General features: G+C 38.1%; 1 protein-coding gene across 2 annotated transcripts; it reads right to left on the bottom strand.

Annotated features, from left to right (window-relative positions):
* Positions 1-8,609: 8,609 nt before the first annotated feature.
* macc1 (MET transcriptional regulator MACC1) lies at positions 8,610-16,223 on the bottom strand. Of its 2 annotated transcripts, none has more exons than XM_064348247.1 (5): positions 16,009-16,223; positions 13,530-13,664; positions 11,184-13,240; positions 10,634-10,822; positions 8,610-10,181 (listed from the first exon to the last, which is right to left on the bottom strand). In XM_064348247.1, exons 2-5 carry the CDS (start codon positions 13,642-13,644, stop codon positions 9,978-9,980), a joined length of 2,565 nt encoding a protein of 854 aa, XP_064204317.1. In that variant the 5' UTR covers positions 13,645-13,664; positions 16,009-16,223; the 3' UTR covers positions 8,610-9,977. The 2 variants fall into 2 exon arrangements, with proteins under 2 accessions (XP_064204317.1, XP_064204308.1); XM_064348238.1 differs by having other exon boundaries at positions 13,530-13,652; positions 16,009-16,222.
* Positions 16,224-21,662: the final 5,439 nt, after the last annotated feature.

Raw genomic sequence — 21,662 nt, 5'->3', positions numbered from 1 at the left:
TGTTCACACTGACGAGAAAAATGGATGGGGACTCTGATGTCTGAAAGAACTGACAAATCCTTAACATTGTGGCCTGGGATTTCAAGAATGGGGCTCTCAACAAAACTGGTCATATCCCATTAATCACATAATAATTTGCTTCGTTGCTTTTGAAAAAGAGGGACCTGCAAACGTAGAGTGCAAATCCATCTATTATTGTGCTGCTGATCCCTGGGGCATTTTTATTTGTTCTTCTGATTTCTCTGTGAGCAGGGTCAAGGCCCTCGGCCACATTAATCTCCCTTAAAATAACAATAGAGCATGGAAGATATGTGCTCCACACAGCCAAAAGGAGAATTGCTCTCTTCGGTTAACAGCATTTTTAATGTTGTTTTTTAGTTTTTTAGTCCAGTTCCTTATCTTCTTCCTCATTCTCTTCCCACTCCTCTTCTTCATGTATACCCAAAATGAAGGCGTTGACTTGATATAATTATAAGGGACATTTGCAATTGCTATCAGAGTATGAAAGATGTAATGTAATGGCAGCTAGTACTACAGCCTCTCTCAGTGTTCTTACATGGGAAGACTAATAACTAACTGAGGACTGACTTGCAGTGTGGTAGAAACCAACATTGTGTGGGTTCACTAATTCTACAGATTTATGTGGTTATTAACAAGTGTCATTAAAGAATATGGATATGGCTGGGAAAACATTTATACCAATGCCTTTTTCACAGTACATCTGCAAAATAAATTACTTAAAAACCTACCGCAGGATCACTGCAGTACAGTGTATATCCACTGTCAAAGTCAGGTGAGATTCGTCCCTTTACTGTTCCCTGTGAACTTATGCACTTTGTGGTCATATTTTATTAAATAGGTATTGACTTGTTTGTTTACTACACTTTCTTTGTCTAAATGTCAAGCTAAATAAAAAATTTAGCGATTCAGAATGCAGATGCATTCTGTCTGCATTAATGGAGACAGAAAGCATTTATTAAATATGAACACATTATTGACTTGGTTGATTACTACACTTTTTTGTCTAAATGCCAGGGTGCATTTTTTTTTTAAATCTTTGGGATTCAGAATGCAAATCTATGACAGTGTTAAGTTCTCTTTCTCCTTCAATGACTGGCACAGTTCCATTTCTCCAGTACCCTTGATAAGCACCCTTAAAAAGCTGGTATAGCCCCTTTTTTTGTCTTGTATTGTGTTCCTGTTATACAATACCAGTTGTGCAGTGTTTGTTGCTGAAATACACACAGACATGTCCTTATGCTAAAAATAGTACGATCCTTTTCCTCCTTATATTCAAGCCAAGCTAGTGGCTTTAACAAGACATGCCCGTTTGTTTTCACATGGTGCAGAGGTATTGATCTCTCCTTTTCATTGTGGCACATTTGCAAAAATGGAATGGTAGAGATAATTATCAATATCAGACAATACAGACAGGAGAAGTGAAAAGAAGTGTGTTTGATGTCTTGAAGGGATTTTGAGCAACTTTATCTGGAAGCCATGTTGTATTGATGTTGGTAATAAATGATTAATAACAAAGCACTCAAGTATTAGCTTTTTAGACAGTCCAAAGATAATGAGTACATATCCTTTCAACAAATGTGTTCAATCTTACTGAATATTAAATAGGAACACACAAACACTAATTATCTCTTGGTGTTGAGAGGTGATCTCATTAAATTCTCAACTTCGAGACAAGAAGTTGGAAGAAAATTTAGATTCTGACAGATACGAACTGCCAACTCATCATGTTTTATCTCTGTCGAAATGGCCAAAGAGCAGCAGCCATGCCTCAATAAAAGCTTCAGATGTCTCTATGGATAAATATGCCAATGAATATATATATACACTTCGCGACAGAGTGGCAGTTTATTTTATGCCCATTACCCCAATCCATCCCTGTAATAGCCAGTGACAGTACCAGTACCGGATGACAGAGCAGCAATCCAGGTAAAAGTAATACCTCCGTTTTCTGGGCACTGTAGGATAACACAGCTCTGGGTTAGTACTGTAAGTCACTCTGCAGAGGCCAGCATGTGACCAAAATCGGACACTATGGAAAAATACATCTCAGAGTTTTTTGCGTGGATTCAAGACCTGCACTCTAAAATCCTTGTGTCTTTATGTGTGGTTGATATCTCAATACATTTTCTGGGATTAATTTTCAATGCATATTTACTGAACAACTAAAGTTATACTGTAATAATAATAATAGTTGCAGTTTTTGCATGCAAAGGATATTTTAGATAAGAGTAGTGCAGTAACAGTAGTGCTTCACAATGACTGGTATAAGGGCATCAGTGGGTTTGTGGTACACAGCAAGAGAGTACACTTCACATAACTCTAAAGAAGCTTGTACAGTGATGTTACGCCTTGAGAGGCTGTACAAAAAAATAGCATTTAATCTCATCTTCTCTTTGATTGAAACTGTTTCCTACATGCAGCATGAGACCGCTGTGGTCAAGGAAAGGTGGCCTGGCTGTCTGTATCAGCAGTGCTACACACGAGAGTAGTGCCTCAGAGCAGCAACACATCGGCATGTCAGAAAATGGTTCCTGTTTGTGCAATTCCGACCTGCGGGGAAAAACATGACAAAAACATCTTCATGTCACGTTCACCAACTGCTTTTATACAACTGATCAGTTGAATATGTTGAAAATGTTTTGAAATGTCTTCAAATGGCATGTCAGCATATCAATTACTCTTCACTCCTTGGCCTTTCCAGCTCTATTTGTTGCAACCTCTATCTGTTACTTTCAATTTGAGAGTAGCTTGGTTAACATTAGGTATACAAGAACAGGCATTGCAGTAGCTACACTCACCTCTTATCTTTGACACACAATGCAAGTAAGAGGTTCAATTTTGGGGTAATACCCTACCTGCCAGGGTGTCGACGGGGTTGGACCCAGGCGCAGAGTGAAACACATGAAACTAAAGAGGTAAAGGAAAATAAAGACTTTGCTACAAAAAAGGCAAACACAAACAGGGAACAGAAAAGGCCACGATGGGCAAAAACACAAACTCCAAAATATCTAAGAACAGAAAACAAGAGGAACTCAAAACACGGGCAGGGCAGAACACAGGCAGGCAGAGTACACGGGTAGAACCACACACACAAAACGGAAGCAGGACAAACGCGGGCAGGTACATAAAGTCAGAAACAAACACAAGTAACCAGCACCCGAGTCAAGGGGACAAAGAACTTAAATAGACAAGACACAGGTGAACTCACAATTACAATTAACACAGGGGAAACCAATGAGGGAATGAACAGAAATACAGAAACTGAGAAGTGCCGCCAACTGCCGACCCAAAAAGGAAAAATAGAAACAAAAAAAACCATGACACTACCTTTATACCGTTGACTAAGTTATTTCACCTGAAAAAATAGAAAAATGTAAAATGGAATATTTACAATGTTTAGCGGCCTGTGTTCAACAACCTCTGATATAAAAACAAAAACCATGAACATTTGTAATGAATAAAAACTCAGAACAATGAAGTCTGTTAGAGTTCTTCATATTGCTTATTTTGTAATTTGCTATCAATTGTTTCACCGCCACCTCATCACACTAACATTAAATAGAATATTCCAGTGAACTGCAGATGAAACTTGGAAATTATTAATAGAATCAAAACAATGAAAATATTTTATTCTGCTTGTTGATTGATAAGGAAGGTCATCCTCCCATGAAGCATGATTTTACATATTTTGACCAATCACAGATTAGCACTGAAAAAATTAAACATTAGATTGATACAAGTAGGCCTGCCCTAAGGGAGGACAGTGAGATTTTCCTCCCTTGTCCTCCCAAACACACCACGATTTGACTGTCCTTTCCCCTTTTGTCTGTGGGTGTCGCTGTAAAAGCTTTTGTGCTGGCTGGCTTTTTAATTCCTGTTCCTTTGGCCCTATTTCCTATGACATAACACAGGGCATCAAAAACCTATTCCTATCAATAGAATTCGTCGTCGACACGTCTCAAAACCATATGTTATATGAGGTTGTTGACACAAAACTCTGATACATTAGCAGGCCTATGTCGCCCACCTCGTTTGTTTCAGTTCTGTGTTCCACACAGGCTCGAATAAACCATGCCAGCTTGCAAGGACTGGTTTTTCATTGCTCATTCATTACTGGGTCGGCTTTGCCCTTCCACAGGAAACAGGAATTCATTGTCTTGGGCCGCCGTTTCATCACAGCGTGCGTCCCTAATTGCTCGGAAAGCCGGAATGAACACTGCCAGTTCCGGACCGCAGACCAGCATGACAATAACCCCACATCGGCAAATAGGGGATTAATACAGAATGTTTGTGATTGCTTACTTTAAACTGGCGATCGATGTTTCACTTGACGGGAATCAACTGAAATTATTGCATTATTGCAATTATATACATTACACTAAAAGCTAACTTTTCTGTGACAAGTACAGTTGACAAGTTACATGAATTGCTCAGCTAGTTTACAGTATTTGTGTTTGTGTTGAGTATATGAAGCTATCATTGTTGGCATTATCTCTTATACAGCCGAAATAGGCAACCTGTCATAGTGTAAGTATTAATTTAGTCATTCATTAGACATATCTACACCTGTAACCAGCAATAAAACAATGATATGTACTACAAATTGTGCTAACCGATTATAAACCTGTGTTGGAGAGGCTTGTATGTCTGGCATTGTTAAACAGGCTACAGTAGGTGCTTGTATTGCAACTCAGGTAGCTCACGTAGTTGCAAAGAACGTATAAATTATAATTGCAGATTGGACTGTACTGCAGATTAGGGAGTGAATTGAAGATAAGGATTTAGTTCCACAATTTAAGAACAACATTTTTGCAATCATTTACATTTAAATATTTCGTCTTCATGATTTAGGATACATTTTTCACAGTGGATTTAACCAAATTATATACAAGAAAATGAATGTTATTATTTGGAAAATTGTTTTAGGTTGAATATAATTAAGTATTTTTAAAACATATTTAAGCAGTGAGGAACATAAAAAATAAATAAAATGATGAAAGCCAGTTTGCTGTGTAAACTTAAAGGTTAAACCCTGCCCAGTTACCCAGAACAATTAAGCTTTCTGGCTAAGCTACAAATTAATTCCAACTGTCACACAGGATTATCATGATGAAAATGATTTCTTTGACGTTAAGTAACAGAGTGTTAAATTATGTAACCACAACCTTTCAAATGGTTACCCAGTATTGCTTGGTAATGGTACATGAGTCATACTGTTAAAAATCTGGCCACTGGTAATTTTCTATTCCAAATAAGAATATTAGAAGAAGTTTCAGCCTTTTTGCCAGATAACGGTAAAGTAACTATTCTAGTTTATGGATGGATGAAGTAGTCCAGTTTAATGTCCATCTGGATCTGGTTCCAGGGCCATGGGGCATAATAACTAAAAGCCATATTTCCAAACTATGTAAAAGGGCAAAATGCAGTATAAAAAGGCTTTGTGAATACAAATTATAAGAATATGTATTCCAGTTAAAAATGTAAGTTAAATAGATAGGGAGTTGCCCTGTAATGGCTTTGCAAATAAAATTGTACCAAAGAAATCATCTATGGTAAACTAGATGGCAGGCCTGCCCTTTCATACAAAAGACAATGATGAGTAAGAGATTTGGCATTTGTAATGAAACCTAAGGTACCATGATACACTATGTCAATAGCCTGCAGCGTAGAAGCTCAGCTGGAATTAAACATTAGAATTCATTTATTCTGTGAATTCTTGGCTAAATTGATTTTTGGGTCTGGATTTATAGTTTTTCTCATCAAAGCAGGAGGATAGAAACCTGTGTGTAGAACCTATGGACATCTGCCACTCATTCCTCTATAACGTGACACTTCAGGGCTTACTAGTCTTCCCACGGCTTTCATGGGTGAGCTGTGTCTGCTGTGTGGATTCACTGCCCAAGCAACATACTGCCAAGGGCATGGAATCGCTTGGTTACTGCTCTGTTTGCCTTTGCTGACTCAGTATTCTGTGTAGTGGGGGAAAACCGCTGGAAAAGTAGAGTGAGGTACGTCCATATGTTTCATATCAGAGCACACGTCTCACTCATGGTTTTAATTACTTTCACAACTGATTGTTCCATGTGAGATCTACGCTATAGACCACACCACAAAAATATTTAAATGCGTTTTTAACCCACTAGCTTGTCTGAGGCCTTATCTGGACAACCATAAAGTCTCTGTAAATATATACATTTAGTCCTAAATCATCAACGGCTTGAGATGGCTGCTATAATTAGAATCAAATGGGGAGAGGACTGCTGACAGGAAACCCTGCTGGGGTTGTGAGGGGGTAATGTTATATAGCCTACCTGAAACATTAGTCACATGACTACGTCAGCTAGGGAAAAACCACGTCCTGTAGCTAACAATCTACAATAAGGTGCGTCATCATTACTACAGAATGATGTATTAGGAGTCCAGCTACACTGTATTTGTGTAATTTATTTACAGAAGTGTATATAAAGTTGCAATAGTCAATTTAAGAAAATTTGGCATTTTATAGATTATCACTCAATAATTTTATGTGACCACTAGACTGACATGAAATTAATATTCTCAACCGCATGCTTACTCTGAAAGAAATATTTTATGACTAAGTGATGACAAATTATGAGGTACTGTGTAAAACCAAACGCTCAATCCAAAACTATTTTTGTTTTGCTTTAAGGGCATTTTTTTAAAAAAACCTTATCTAGCATTAAAGTAGACTGCAACAGCAGAATTGTGTACTTTAATGGTGAATGACAAATTCCACCCATCTCTCATTGTGTGCCAATTAAATCAGAGATTCCCTTATGAATGCAAAGACACTGATCTACTTCCATGGTATTCAGCAAACCTTTTCAATCCTAAAATATGAGGGTGATGTAATAGACCACAACATTTCAAAAAGGCCCACAAATGGACATTTCAAAAAACTGCAGTTAACAGACAGCATTTTCCTGTTTTCATGCTCATCACATTACAGTGGCATGACAGACATCAAATAATTCTGCATTACTACGCCAATACCCTCCTCTGGGCTCCTTATACAGTAATATTAAACCATTGAAGAGTAGATTAAGTCAGTGTTCTAGAACTCCATTGCTTTCAATCTGCAGCAGTAGTGATTGTTACATCAGCATTAGAATGCAAAGTTAAGAAAACTCTTATCACATATTCACTTATATTTGGTTTCATCCCCTATTTCCCCTTGATTTACTTGCTTGTTGTGACATACGTTTAATATTTTAATCCACAGGCCTTTAATCCATACAGTAAACCTTTACTACCATACTTGGGTCAGAATTCATTTTAAAGAATATAGTCTCAGGATTTTGGGTTCTAAAATCGCAAACGTATCCAGGTAAGCTAATTTAGTTAAGTGAGATTAAACAAACATGTAAGCACATATATTTTTTCACACAGCTAAATTTGAATAATATTTGATATGTAGCAAAATTCACAGTTTTATTCAACACTGGGTGAGCACCTATCATTATCTTTTTATGTTCTTGTAACAGACTACTGTATACTGTGTATGCTTCACTATTATATTCCCATCAGTGAACACTACACAGCACATGTAGGGCATGTATCCATATACAACTGATATAAACCTCTTGACAGGTCTTGAACGTGCATGCAAAGACAGTGAAAAACCACTCCTTGTGATACTGACTTATTTGGAATAGGGCTTAAGCAAACACCAATGAGAGTGTTAGCCCAATCTGTAAAGCAAACAGAAAAACATCGCACAGGTTACAAAGTGCAAGGCCAAGATTCTATGCTAACAAGCTGGGAGTATTTAGAAAAGGTAGACTATGAACTGTGTTTATAATTTTAAACTAGAGTGTCATTTTAAGTCTGATGTTTTTTGAATCAGCAGTCTATATAAAGGATTATTATTAGGCTGTTTTTAACATTGAGGTCACCACAGAAGCTAGCGATGTCCAAATAACATCACCACTAACACATGAGTGATCTGGTGTGGCAGGTTAGCGGCTGGATTGCACCGCATCCCGCTTCCCAGAATGCAACATGCATAAATATGGCCCAATGATCCCATTATTACATAAGACGTTTTGGAAAATAGGCAATGTATAAAGGATGAACAGGCCTTTGACACCATTCAACAAATTAGCATGTACATTATCAAACTGATTACAAATGGTTTAAAACACTTGGATTTCATTCATGATAAATATAGATAATAAAGATCCACAATGACCATACTACTCTTTTGTACCTTTTATCCAATTTCATAATTTGTATGCAACATGATAAACAGGGTATTTTGGAAATCTATTTACTGTGTACTTAAACTAACAGAATGTTAATCTCCATAACTGCATAACTGGACATATGCTTAGCGAGACATATTTAGATATACAGACTTTTATTAACTGGTATTTTCCTGTCATTAATAAAGTCCATGTGGTATGCTGGCACCCTACAGGTTTAATGCTGTGCTAGGGAATTGCACCTCAAACAAGATGCTTCAGTAATATCCAATTTAGGGATGGATAGCATGCAAAATGCAAGCTATAAGTTGTTGTGGATACAGCTATATGCAAAGATGAAATATAAGGATCTGCATGAAGAGCTATTTTCGAGAACAGATTTATTACAGCAAAACGTTTTGTATATGCACTAATTCAAACTAACAGTACTGTACAAGATACACGTCTAGCCAGAAGAGTCATACTTTTCCAAATACAAATGTAAAACTATTAGAGGTGGACTCAACTGACAGAATTAAAACAAAAACACTTCATTTCTAAACAGGCTATTTTTTCAGAATCAGAGTTTGCCCGTTTCTATAACATTTTTTTTCCTACAGTCTGAAATTAGGCCAACCTTCTGAGTATTTTGGTTTGGAAACACAGCTTTAGGCAACATGGTGAACAGCAGCATTTTAAATGGGGATACCATCACAAAAATACAGTTAAAAAAAACTTCTTCTGAGCATGGTTTTACTTACTGTATAAAAAGATACCTTCAGGATCTTCCTGTTTTAAATACCACTGGAGATATTTCATGACGTTTTTATTATGAATACATGAATATTTTAATTGCCAGTATAGCTTCACCTTTTTATGGTCTATCCATTTTGGGTGTAGACTGCAAATTAATACTCTAGTTCTAGTCAATGGCATCACATTACCATTAAAAATACACATCATAATGACCATGAAAGCATTTACTCAAAACAACATTAATGTAATTTACTTCCTAGTGCTTTTGGTTGCAGTAGGCAGTCACAGTTCATTCAACACTCTAGTGAGGGGCAGGTATATTCACTGATGTGCAGTTGTCAGGACAGCTGAATGTTTCACATTTCATCCGTGATTAAAGCTTAACTTGTGAGCAGGCATGTCCTCAGAACAGCAACATTTCCCACTGAAAGTAATGGCTTCTGAACTAATTTTTCCACCTGTGCTGTTGGTTTCCTTGAGGTTTTTACTATATTCATTGTGACCTGTTTGGAAAAGCTATTTCAAATAATTAGCGTATCCTCAACAGATGAAACCGAAGCAGTTTTAGGGATCTGTATACATCATTAAAAATGCTAAATGGTGTAAAAAAAAATTAAAACGGAGTTCTTCAAAGATAATGCAGATATCAAAATGAAAATATTGTTCAATATCAAGAACACATAAAAAGAAAATAAACATATTAGAATTTACGAAAAAACGGTAACATCAACGCCACTGTTTCAGCAACTTTTGATCCATAACATGACTCCATTTCTATGTGCCAAACTACACATAGAAACACAAACGCACGAACACAAACACGGTTTAAAAAATTGACCTTGTGGACAAAAAAGGCAATGTGGGTGAGTGGCAAAAAATCCAACATACATACTTGGGATTCCCCTTGGATCTCTCACAAAGTGAGTAGGTCAAAGACATCTTAAGGATCTCCTGTAGTCAGGGAAGGGTCAGTACTTGAGACATTCCACAGTTCTCTCATTGTTTTGGGAAGGCGGATACATGGAGGATCTCCATGCAGTTCACTGTGATGAGGGCACCTGTGATCTGCCTCCAATGCCTCGTCACAGGGGTCTTCATCTTGTCTAAAGCCAGGTGCAGGTCCTGGATCATATCCTGGTAGCCTTCTCCATAGCGCAAGCTCCACGTGTACAGGAAGTCATATGCAGGCTTCCACATCGACTATTGCAAAAAAAGAGAGGGAAAATGTTAAATACTGACATATTTTACACTAGACTAGACACAGCAGCCCTGTAGCATATATGAATGTACCTCACTTACTCAGAGACACCCAGAATAACTGACACACCACATGAGCACCTACCACAGCAATGAGTCATTTTACCACAAGAAGCACTAGGGGGGAAAGAATCACCAGAGGAGTCGTAGCCAATGTGAACAGCTTTTGTTCAGGTTACACTGTGTGTGTAACCTGAACACATAGAACAATGAGTAAAAATAACAAAAAGTGATCATTGGTACGTCTCAGATCACCAGGTTCTGATGAGGAACCGTAAAAAAAATTTTTTTTTAATTGACTCCGTACATTGGACTTAAATTGCCTTTGTTTCTTGTTACAGTGATCAGAGTCTCATTTCAGTGCATATTTCCCAGCTTTATTCCAGCTGACTCACCTGAGGGCTGACTTCTCCATTCTTGCTTAGGTGTGGAGCCTCATAGGCAGCAATCTGAGTGCAGGACAGTTTCCCCAACCTCTCAGCAAGCTCCCTCCACCGAAACCCCAGCTCCACAGCAGCCGAAAGAATAACTGTGCTTTGAGTGATACGTGCTACAAGACCTTGACAATCCATCTTCAAGAGTCCCTAGATAAAACAGCCACAACTTATTATTACTATCCTCATTGGCGGCACCAGTGGTTTGTTTTTGTAATTGCTATTGTTATGTGATAGAAACTAACACTAGCGATTTAAGATATTTATTCAGTGTAATGTAGTAATGTATCATGTATTAATCTGGGATATAGCTGGTATTATTGTAACAAATGCTTTTCCCAAGTCGCTTCAATATATTTTGGGAGATATCAGCCCATTTCTCGGCCGCAAAAACAAACCAGTAAGAACTGTAAAACCTTCAAAATGCTATGATGTGACATAACCAACAAAAGCAAAGAAAACAGCTTACAAAGCTAGCACCATAGACAAAATGCTAATTTCCCAGACTCACAATGATAAGCTCATGTTGGAACTTCTTGCGGCTCTTCTCTGAATGGCAGTCTTCTTTGAGTTTCTCCAGCACACAAGCCACTTTCTCAGCCTCTGTCTCCGCATGCTTCCAAGTGATCTCTTCTAGCAACAGGTTTGAATACCCAAGGGCCTCAGCAAAGCCCCTCCAGCTGGATATTTGTTCAGTGATCAGGGTCTGGATACCAGAGTACATGTATGTCAGCTTCTTGAAAGGCAGTGTGATGTTATCCAGGAGCGCCTGTGTGGTGATCTTTACCTCAGAGAAGTCGATCACCTGGTCTCGAGTGATGACCTTGACATTCTTGCAGTGGACAAGGCCCACCCTTCCTCGGAGAAAGCCAATATACCATTCCTTGACTTTTGATTGTCCCAACGACCTTACTATATCTCGAGAGAGGAGTGCAACTGTGTCGCCCTTGAAGTACTCCAAGAGGTACTCCACTCTCGGCTGACGGAAAACTGCTTTCAGGGCTACTCCGTACCACTGTACATTTACAGATCTGTCTTCGAATTTGGGGAACTGTGGCGCTGTTTCCTCTGGGATGGGTGTGGATCGCGAAGCCTCTCTCCGCTTATCGACTCGTTTGGGACCAAGCTTTTCAGACCTTCGTGGAGTGGCCTCTGGGGTCAATACATGGAAATGGGCCAACTGGCACCCATCTGAGTCCTTCACATTCACCCCCAGTTTAAAGGCTACCATCTCCCCACTGTCGGCTTTAGACAACTCAAATGGAAGACGGAGAACCTGACCTGTTTTGAGGTGATCTTGGCTTATTTCTTTGATCTGATCAGCAGCTTTGATCTCAAACTTTGTATCTACTGGGGTTAGAACAACTTTCAGATCTTTCAGGCCTTTAGGATTGAATTCATGTTTACCCCAAAGCTGCAGTACAAGTGGTGGTAAGTTCTTATTACCCCTTTTCATATCAGAGAATGGAAGTTTGAGTGGAATTTCATTGTGACAAAAAAGGACACAGATGGCTTTGAAAGATGGGTGGATATGCTTTGGTCCATAAACCCCCAAAGTGATTAGTCGATCCATGTAGTCCCAAACTGAAGTGGCAGGTGGCTGGAGAATTGAGGCTTGTGCTGCTGCAATAATGTACAAACATGATTTCAAATCATCCAGCTTTATTTGTAACATGTTCTTATAAATGTAACAGTTCTTCAACTTCTGAAATGGCCCCTCTCTCTTGTGGGAGACCAAGCACACAAATTTAGTCATGACCTGGCTTAAAGGGTCTTTCTTGATCTCCCCAGCAATTTTCATCTCCAGTAAAATGCATTCCTTTGTGTTGAGGTTGCTGAGACTCATTTCCAGGAGCGGACTCACCGTTGTCAAGATGTCGCTATTGAGTCCAAGCGGCGGATCAAGGATTGTTTTCATTGTAATTTCCTGGACTTCCCCAGGCAGAACATGACCTTCTGGAATATGTGCACTAATGCTGGAATCAGGTAACTGTAAAGACCCACCACTTTGCCCAATTTTGCAAGATATTTGAGTCTCAGTGGCCTGAGTCTGGGCCCAGCCTGGGCTTTGACTCATCAGGCCCAGGTCAAGGCATGACCTTGTTAGCTGCCTGTGACTCAGCCATGCCATCTTGTAGGCCTCTTTGTCATTCTTCAACCATTCAAAATCAGGGTTCAAAAACTGACTTGAAGAACTGAGGCCATTCTCCTTCTTAGGATCCTTCTCAAATACCTCTAGAATATCCGAAGTACTCTTCCACCTCCCAGACCTCCTCATGCTCTTCTGCTTGGAATTCAAAAGCTGCCCAAAGCCTGCTTCATCTGATGACATGCTGATGGCATCAGCATTATTATCACAGAAAACAGCCAAGGGATCCTCTTTCAATATTGATACATTTGTATTTGATATGTTGCTATTTGCCTCTGTTCGTACAATATCATCCAAGAAAGGGTTGGAATCAGATAAACCATTCCAGAATGGATTTCTAGTTTGTGACATGTGCTGGACTTCAGGCTGTAATATTGGCCAATCAGAATGATTCCTCTCCTGCCATGCAATATTACTGCCTGTAAAATGAGAAAAAGGCAACAAAATACATTTTAATTAAAATCTTAAAATTACAGTAACAAAACAAAGCAAGTGACAAACCCCAGGAAAAGTTACACTAACTACACCAAAAATAGCTGCATCAATGCATGTAAACATCAATGAGTATGATCAATAACATATGATCTAAAAATGCTAAGCAATTCCTCCTAAAGATTTCTGCCAAATGTTCATTTTCTCAGAGAGCAACTACAAAAGCACTTCAGTGCCAGGAAAGGGATAGATTAAGCATTACAAGTAAAGCATTACCACTCAAATTGTTGTTAAGAGGCCCATCATCATCCAGATCGATTAGGGTTCCCTCGGATTTGCTCCGTGCGAGACTTCCCATGCGACGTAGTGACTTAGCTCTTTTGGCTGCCATCTTTAGACCTGTTAAAATGACTGTACATTGTAAACAAACATAGAGAAAAATGCCGAAAGCACTTGTCACAGCCTAGAATTATAATTATAACTATTATTTATAGATAATGATAATTTAAAAAAAAACATTTTATCATACTCAGTCAGTAAACATTTTTGCTCTCTGGTCCAAGAAGAGCAGAAAAAAGAAAGCACGGATAAAGATAAAGACTTTCTGTAGCTGCCCATGAACCAATCAGCTTACAACCTTCAGCTAACTAAACAATCAGCCTAAAATCTTGTGTAAGTGAAATCCTCACCAATATTACATTATTTATTTATTATAATTTGATATGTATATTAATATTGAAAAACATGGGTCATATTTCACAGTGCAAGAAAAAAAAATCTTGAAAAAGTCATGAAATTTCTGTCAGACTAACATTATTCCACCTCACTGGGTTACTGTCTGCCCCCTCACCCTAAGTCACGCCTGGACACAGCTAAATTGAAGATAACAGCATGACAAAAACTAGTTTGATGACTGTATTTTTGAGTTAAAGAGACCAAAAATGTTTTTCTTGGTCCTTTTGTTGTAACAAGACAAGCCACAGAGAAGTGAAGCAATGGGCTTTGCATGGGGGATGCTATCCTTGTAATATAAACCATAAAATATCACATTATCTGGCATGTTTAGTTATTTAAAATCTTTCAAATATTCTAATGTCCATACCTATTATTTTAACGGCGAAGAATAAGCTACTTTCTGGTATAGGCCTATAATTTAAAATTAATGGTGGAGCTAACCTTAGAAAGCCTGAGCTACTGAGATATAAAACAGACAATTACTGCAGCCTACTTTCAAGCTATTTTGACATCTCAACCACCTGAAATTGGTTTTCATCTTTGTGTTAATTTTATTTCCTAGCCACAATAAGTAATTAGATAAAGCAATGAAAAATGCAATCAATACTTGGTGGTTGTCCATCTATTGGTCCTGTTAGTCATTATTATTATTATTATTTTATTTTACATGTTTTTTTTTTTTTTTTGTGAGGGGGCATTTCGGACGTTTGAGAAAGTACCCATCACTAAATCCCAGTGGACTACTTTCTCACAACTGTTCACTTCAAACGAGCGTTTTTGAATCACATTAAAGAAGTTTTTAAAAAATTAAAAAATAAAAATCACATTAAATAATCATATCGTGTTGGTCTCAAATCAGATTTGGTTCTGACAGCACGAGATTTTCATGATGTTCAAAGATGAATAAAACCAGATAAAACAGGAAACATGACAAACTGTTGCACTTAGAGAATGCAACTCAATAATTCAATCGAGAAAGTTAATAAACATCCTTAAGTCAATCAATGAATCAAGGCTGATTTGGCAATAACAGTTTAACAACAGTCTCATACTGTTCGACCGAAGATAATATTTGATTGTATCAGGCGCATGCACCAATTCCGTCTCGGCTAAACTACACAACTTTAATCACAGTTCTTCGGCGCGACCAACACATAGGCGACCATATTACATGATTATGCCTAAATGCCAAAACAAAGACTAAGAAAATGAGTGTTTTCAGCACAGCGAGTAGGACTGAAGGGCGTAATTGTATTCACTTGCTTTTCTTATATTTCAATAACTATCAACTCTCTGTTTGTTTTTTTAAGGCCGCGTCCGGTAGTTTTGTCTTGTTGTGCTCATATAAATCGAGCACGACACTACACCTGACTCTGGCACGGTTGCTCAGTCAGTAATAATATGTTTTCCTGAACCAACGCTCAAAAACAGGTTGATCCTGTCTAGATAAGACCGTCCTTTATTTATGTACGTGCTCCCTCGGAGCACTCTGCCATTCTATGCTAGTGGCACAAAATATGTCGTTGTTAATTATGTCCACACACCTTCAGAACAAGTCTGTGCACCTGCTCGAACATCGATACTCTGAATATTATCCTATATTGTATACCTCTATGAAGAACCCAACACTAAGTTACACATTACAGCGCTTAATACACGCCGAAGGTAGGCTACTTTATAAGTAGCCTAATTAACCCACAGCAAATATGTTTTAACATTAGTTGACTATAACTTCAATTCACGGATTTGTTTTCACGGATTTCTACGGCGGACAACCAGTTACGGTAGGGTTTTATAAAATATTTATCAAAACAAATTATTACAGCTTCTCCTTTAATGTCACTGATCATAGGCTGAAGGATCAGTATATTTCTATCTCCAAAAAAAATCTCTCTCCATGGTGAAAATTCAAGCTTTCGCGAAACATTTCCTGCTCTTCGATACAGCCGTTATAATATTAGCTAACAATAATATTACCAATCAGTTGTCCTATTAATAAATAATGAATAAAATCACTCACCATTTCAACAAAAGTCAGAAAGAAAAAAGCGGTCCTTTGAAGAAATTACACATGACCCACAAATACTCAAACTGTACGCCGTGGTTAATTTGTTCGCTAACTTTTTTTTCAATAAGGAGTGTCACAAACTATACACCTTGCAGTGAGAACTGCTCGATCTCCTGGCTGTTCTCTCTATAACACGAGCACTCTGGGACAAATAGTTCTATTGAGCAAAGCTTCAACTTTCACCACTGTTGAACGAGATATTACGACTACAACTCCCATAACACCATGGTGTACTTACGCCTACCGAGTTGCAACACCTGAAACTGAAAAGAGGGAAACCAGTTTCGGTGATAGGAAGCTGACAGCGGTTAAGTGTGTATATATGCGGTTTCTCGTACTCACCTGGAAGCCCACACATGCATTTAATGAACAGTAATGTGAAGTAACAGTAAAGTTATCTCATGTACAAATCATACAGATGAAGCCAAGGTCAACAGTTCAAAAATAAGACATCAAACCGTAGAAAAATGAAAGATGCAAAAGAATTTGAGCCACATTACCTCACCAGTTAAATAAAACGTTTTCAAAAATTCTTTCGTGTAATTTGGCCGTGTGTTTATTCACGGTACCATTGAAAAAGAATGTGATCCCTGTCTCCAAACAAGATAAACAGTGGAGAGTTGTATTTTTGAGCATGGATAGCCTTTGTGGTTCATGAATCCCAGAGATTATTGTGTTCATGAGATTGTCTGGTTTGTTCAGATGATTTTCCCTTGGCACATATTCTGAGTGCATATATAAGTATTTGTAATGCTTCCGACAAGAAGCATAAATAAAAAAAATATATATATATATATATTTGCAGTAATGTCATTTTGTCTTACATTGTAGAGACCAAGATCATAATAAAAAGTTACCTCTTTTAGAGTATACGCATCTTGGCTGTAGTACTTGCCAAATAATGATATAGTACATTTATATAAAGATTACCCAACAGCTATTGAAACTTTAAATTTGTGATGCCTGAGTCACACAAAAAGATCGATAGACAGTATGCTCTCCCTATATTGCATGAGTAGAAACAAGGCAAGAAAAAGTTTAAGAAACATTGCTATTGCTTTGGAATACATATCTAATTTACAATTAAATCAATAGAAAAATATAATAAGCTACATGAAAATATGCTTCCACAGACTATTCACCTAAAATTTAAAAATACATAATATGACTGCACTCTGGTCTCTTGGTGAATCTCATTATTTTGTGTTTTGATTAAATGATTTGAAAGAATTTAGAAACTTTGTCAAAGTTAGTGTATATAAAACATAATCACATAAACACCTGATACACACACACACACACACACACACACACACATATATATATATATATATATAAACATTCAGACTATGTTAATCTTGGTTTGTTTTCTTTTTTCCTTATTATTGTAATGAAATTATCTGTATTCACATTGTGTAACAGCTTAGAGTTTAGGACATCTAGTGGTCAAGTGGTCATAATGCTTTTTTATGGTACAAAATAAGCTTTCACAGGACTACACACTGGTCCTTCTTATCATAAGGATTACCTAGAATTATCTAGAGCACATTAAGTGCCCAGCCCTTTCTCAATTTCAACTGCATGTTGCCCATTAGTTATTCTGGTGAACGACTCAGACGTACAAACATTCTATTCATCCATTCCATCAGAACACCTAGTCAGCAAGGTTTCTACTGCCTGAAGCTAAAGGCAATAAATAATGCCATAGCCTCATTGTACACAAATACATCAGAAAAGGTCACATAGCAGGTTAGTTAGCACCTTGGGCAAGCAGGCTATCCACAGGCTTTTGCCCTGTGGATAAGTTGTTTCAGTCAAAGCACTAATAACTGTATGTAAGATAATTTAAGTCCACCACCCGTCCCGTTTTCCCACTATCACAGCATTATACTTGACTGTCTAAATTAAGGAAAGGCAAGTTTATTTGTATAACACTTACATAAAATGCATTGACACAGGGAGTCTACTGGACCAAGGTAATTTGCTAGGAGACCTAAGTACATTTGCGTACCATCACAGCTGTGGTAAGCAATGTTGTTTTCTTTATGGATTTGGCCTAGTGGGAGCATATAGATATTAAATAATAAGAGGGGCCCAAAATTGAACCCTGTGGGACTCCACAAGTCATGGTGCTCTTCTCTGATTTACAATTGCCAATGGTGACAAAGTAACCCCTGTCTCCTAAATATGATTGGAACAAATATAGGACTGTCCTGTTGTGTTTTCAAATCCTGGTCCTTCTGATTCATCAGTGGTTTAGATAAAAACTGAGCTCTTAATTAGTTAGAATTTACTGAGCTGATAAATTAACACTTCATTGAATTTGATATTTTATATCTGCATTTCCCTATGTGAAATAAATTAAATACACAGAGTATTTAATTTTTTTGGCCCCACAAAATTGTGAAATTATGTGTAAAACACATAGGTATTCAACTTAATATTAGATACTTACTTAAATGACTGTTTTAAGCCCTATGGATTGAAATATTGGATTTCCTGACTGTAATTAAGACTGTAATTATGTGAAAATACAGATAACTTTTCACTTTATTACTTATAACACACCCATTATCAAATAAATCTAAATGCACAGTAGCACAGCAGATTAACTGAAAAGATTCCGAATTCAAATCAGTATCCAATTAGCAACCCAGAAAAACCTAATTGAGAGCATAGTGGAGCATTCAGAGTCCACATGACGAGAAACACTGGGAAACTGTACTGTAGCCATAGTGTCAGTATTTCATATGTTGACCAATCAAACACTGCCAAGCGTCTAACCTGATAAACAGTTCACTGATAGTTTTCTTGAGAAAAATTGCATTTGCCACAAATTAGATACCCTTTAATATTACTTTACAGTATTGTCAAGCTTTCTTTATTCATTAAATCCCTTGCTTCATATTTTTTTAATGTTACTCAGAGCGCATTCCGTGGCTGACCTTGGGTTTGTTTATTTTTGTATAGTGCAGACCAGCCCTTTTGGAAAGTCCCCCAAACCAGTCAGCTGGGTTGCATGACAGCATCAGTTGAATGAGATTAGAGAACATTTGTGTTGTAAGTGTAACATAATTAATAATGATTACACTTGCCATTGTACCACAGGTGTATGTGTGTATTTTGGGTCTAGTGTTCTGTCACTTTAAAATACTTGTGTAGTTGCCTTTAAGGGAATGACGCACGTTACGTTCTTCCCAGTTTAACTTGCCCTTGCAAGCGGTCAGTCACGTTATAACATTGTGCCAATTATTTTAAGAGATTGTTCATATTCGTTCACAATTATATTGTTATATCAATGCATATGTACCTAAAGGAGTTTAGATATGGACAAAGGCTTTTGTGCATTTGTAGATTTGCATATCCACTATATCTGTTCTACGAACTGCGACGAACGGCATGTGGGCTATGTTGCTAGCTAAGTTAAGTTGCTAAGTTGCAGGCCGCGTGTGTGTGTGTGGTAACATGAGTGTTTCTACATTTTTAGATCACCATTTCTGAAGATACATGTTGAGAACAATCCAGTGATCGCACTGTTTATCTATTATCAGGTACATATGCATGCTGTAATTGATATTGTTGGTTTTATTGCCCAGTTTAAATTGCCCATGCAAGCGATCACCATTGCTGAAGATAGCCTACATGTTGAGAACAGTCCAGTGATCGCACTGTTTGTCTATTATCAGAATAAACCAACTCAACTGGGAATCCTGGTGTGTGGTGCTTTTAAACAACGCAAGATCACGCCTGTTACATAAGGAAATCAATATTTGAGGTCATTCTCCCTTTGTCCATCCCAGTCCCCTGAAGTGGTCAATTGCAATCCTTGAAAAAATTGTATACTGTATTTATATAGAGCATATGCTTTGTCTTATATGAAACTTTATAGGAACAACCAATTAAAGCACTTCAAGCTCAAACTACATCTAAAGCTTAGACCACAAAGGGTCAACAAACATTACACCACCACCAGCAGCGAGCACTATTAACACAAGGCAGGATGGATCCCTGGATTCATGCTGTTTACACCTAATTCTGACCCTACCGTCTGCATGTCGCAGCAGAAATTTACATTAGTTAGATCAGGCAACATTTTTCCAATCTTCAATCATCCAGCTTTGGTGATCGCATATCAGCTGCAGCCTCACCCTGGCATGATCTTCTGCTGCTGCAGCCCATTCACTTCAAGGTTTGACATGTTGTGTGTTCAGAGATGCCTTTCTGCACACCACTGCTGTAAACCTCCGTTATTCGAGCATTTGGGGGCTTTCTGTTAGCTTGAACAAGTCTGTCCATTCTCCTCTGACCTCTCTCATTAACATTAAATTAACAACTCTTGCTGGAATTGCAGCCACATCATTCACTGTTTGGAGGAGCAGCTATTTGTGCTGCCGTTCCTAATAAAGTGACCACTGAGTGTGTGGTCACACACACACACACACACATATATATATATATATATATATATATACAGTATGCATATGTATGGTTTCTTTCTCTGATATACTTTGAGCAAGCTCTTTGATCAACAATGAGGACCTAAAAGATAACTTAGCCTGGTTTCCTGTGGTAACTCCCACCCCCAGCCATTCCAACTCCCACCCCTACCACCATCAGCATTTATGGGTCATAATTTCTGGTCCACCCTTCCGATTCCATACCCATAACCCATAACAGGTGTGGTGGTTTTAAAACCCAATGCGCACTCACCATGCTGTTTTAAAATAACAACAACAATGATTCCCTACTTTGAGACACAGAAGCCACACTTTGTTCCCATAATGTTGATATTCCCACTATTGCAATGTTGAAACCACTGACATATTTTATGGCTTCCTAACAGTACGTCATAAGTTTGTGTAGTAAGACAGGAAATGGTTTCATGTTGATGAAATGTTACGGTTTTTGTGGCAAGTTCTACTGGGGGAAAACACTGAAACTGAAACACTGGTCTGTTGACATTGAGTAAAGCAGCAGTTTAACCTACAAGGTGGCAATTATGGCTGACCACCTTTTCGTATGAATGACAAAGCAGGAGGGATTTCCCATGTGAGTGGCTTATAGTGGAGCAATTCAAGCAGGGCAATTCAATCATGAGCATTGTTTTTTCCCGGATATGCTTTCTGAGGAACTATTCCTGTATGTAGCACTCTCTGCTCTACTGCACTTTTCAACTATGATCTATTCACCTCACTTTCTCTGGCAATGACACATGTACACTGCCTGGCCAAAAAAAAAGTCGCGCACACTAATATTTTGTTGGACCGCCTTTAGCTTTGATTACAGCGCACATTCGACGTGACATTGTTTAGACAACCTTATGCAAGCTCACAACATTTATTTCCGTCCAGAACTGCATTTTTGACCGAGATCTTGTATTGACTACGGGCGAGTCGACCCACTCCGTAAAGTCTTCTCCAGCACATCCCAAAGACTTTCAATGCGGTTAAGGTCAGGACTCTGTGGTGGCCAATTCATGTGTGAAAATGATTCCTCATGCTCCCAGAACCACTTTTTCACAATTTGAGCCCGATGAATCTTGACATTGTCGTCCTGGAATATGCCTGGGAAGAAAAAATCCATTGATGGGATAACCTGGTCATTCA

The sequence above is a fragment of the Anguilla rostrata genome, chromosome 1 (assembly GCF_018555375.3).
Source record: "Anguilla rostrata isolate EN2019 chromosome 1, ASM1855537v3, whole genome shotgun sequence".
In the NCBI taxonomy this organism is placed as follows: Eukaryota; Metazoa; Chordata; class Actinopteri; order Anguilliformes; family Anguillidae; genus Anguilla; species Anguilla rostrata.
Note: the sequence above shows the minus strand (reverse complement) of the source record. Positions and strands in the feature narration are given on the sequence as shown.

Excerpts from the sequence above, each read along its gene's own strand:
- macc1 (XM_064348247.1), bottom strand. The coding sequence starts at position 13,644 with ATGGCAGCCAAAAGAGCTAAGTCACTACGTCGCATGGGAAGTCTCGCA. Across the intron at positions 10,823-11,183 it reads TCCAACATGAGCTTATCATT|GGACTCTTGAAGATGGATTG; the intron begins GTGAGTCTGGGA and ends TGTTTTATCTAG. Across the intron at positions 10,182-10,633 it reads ATGGAGAAGTCAGCCCTCAG|TCGATGTGGAAGCCTGCATA; the intron begins GTGAGTCAGCTG and ends TTTTTGCAATAG.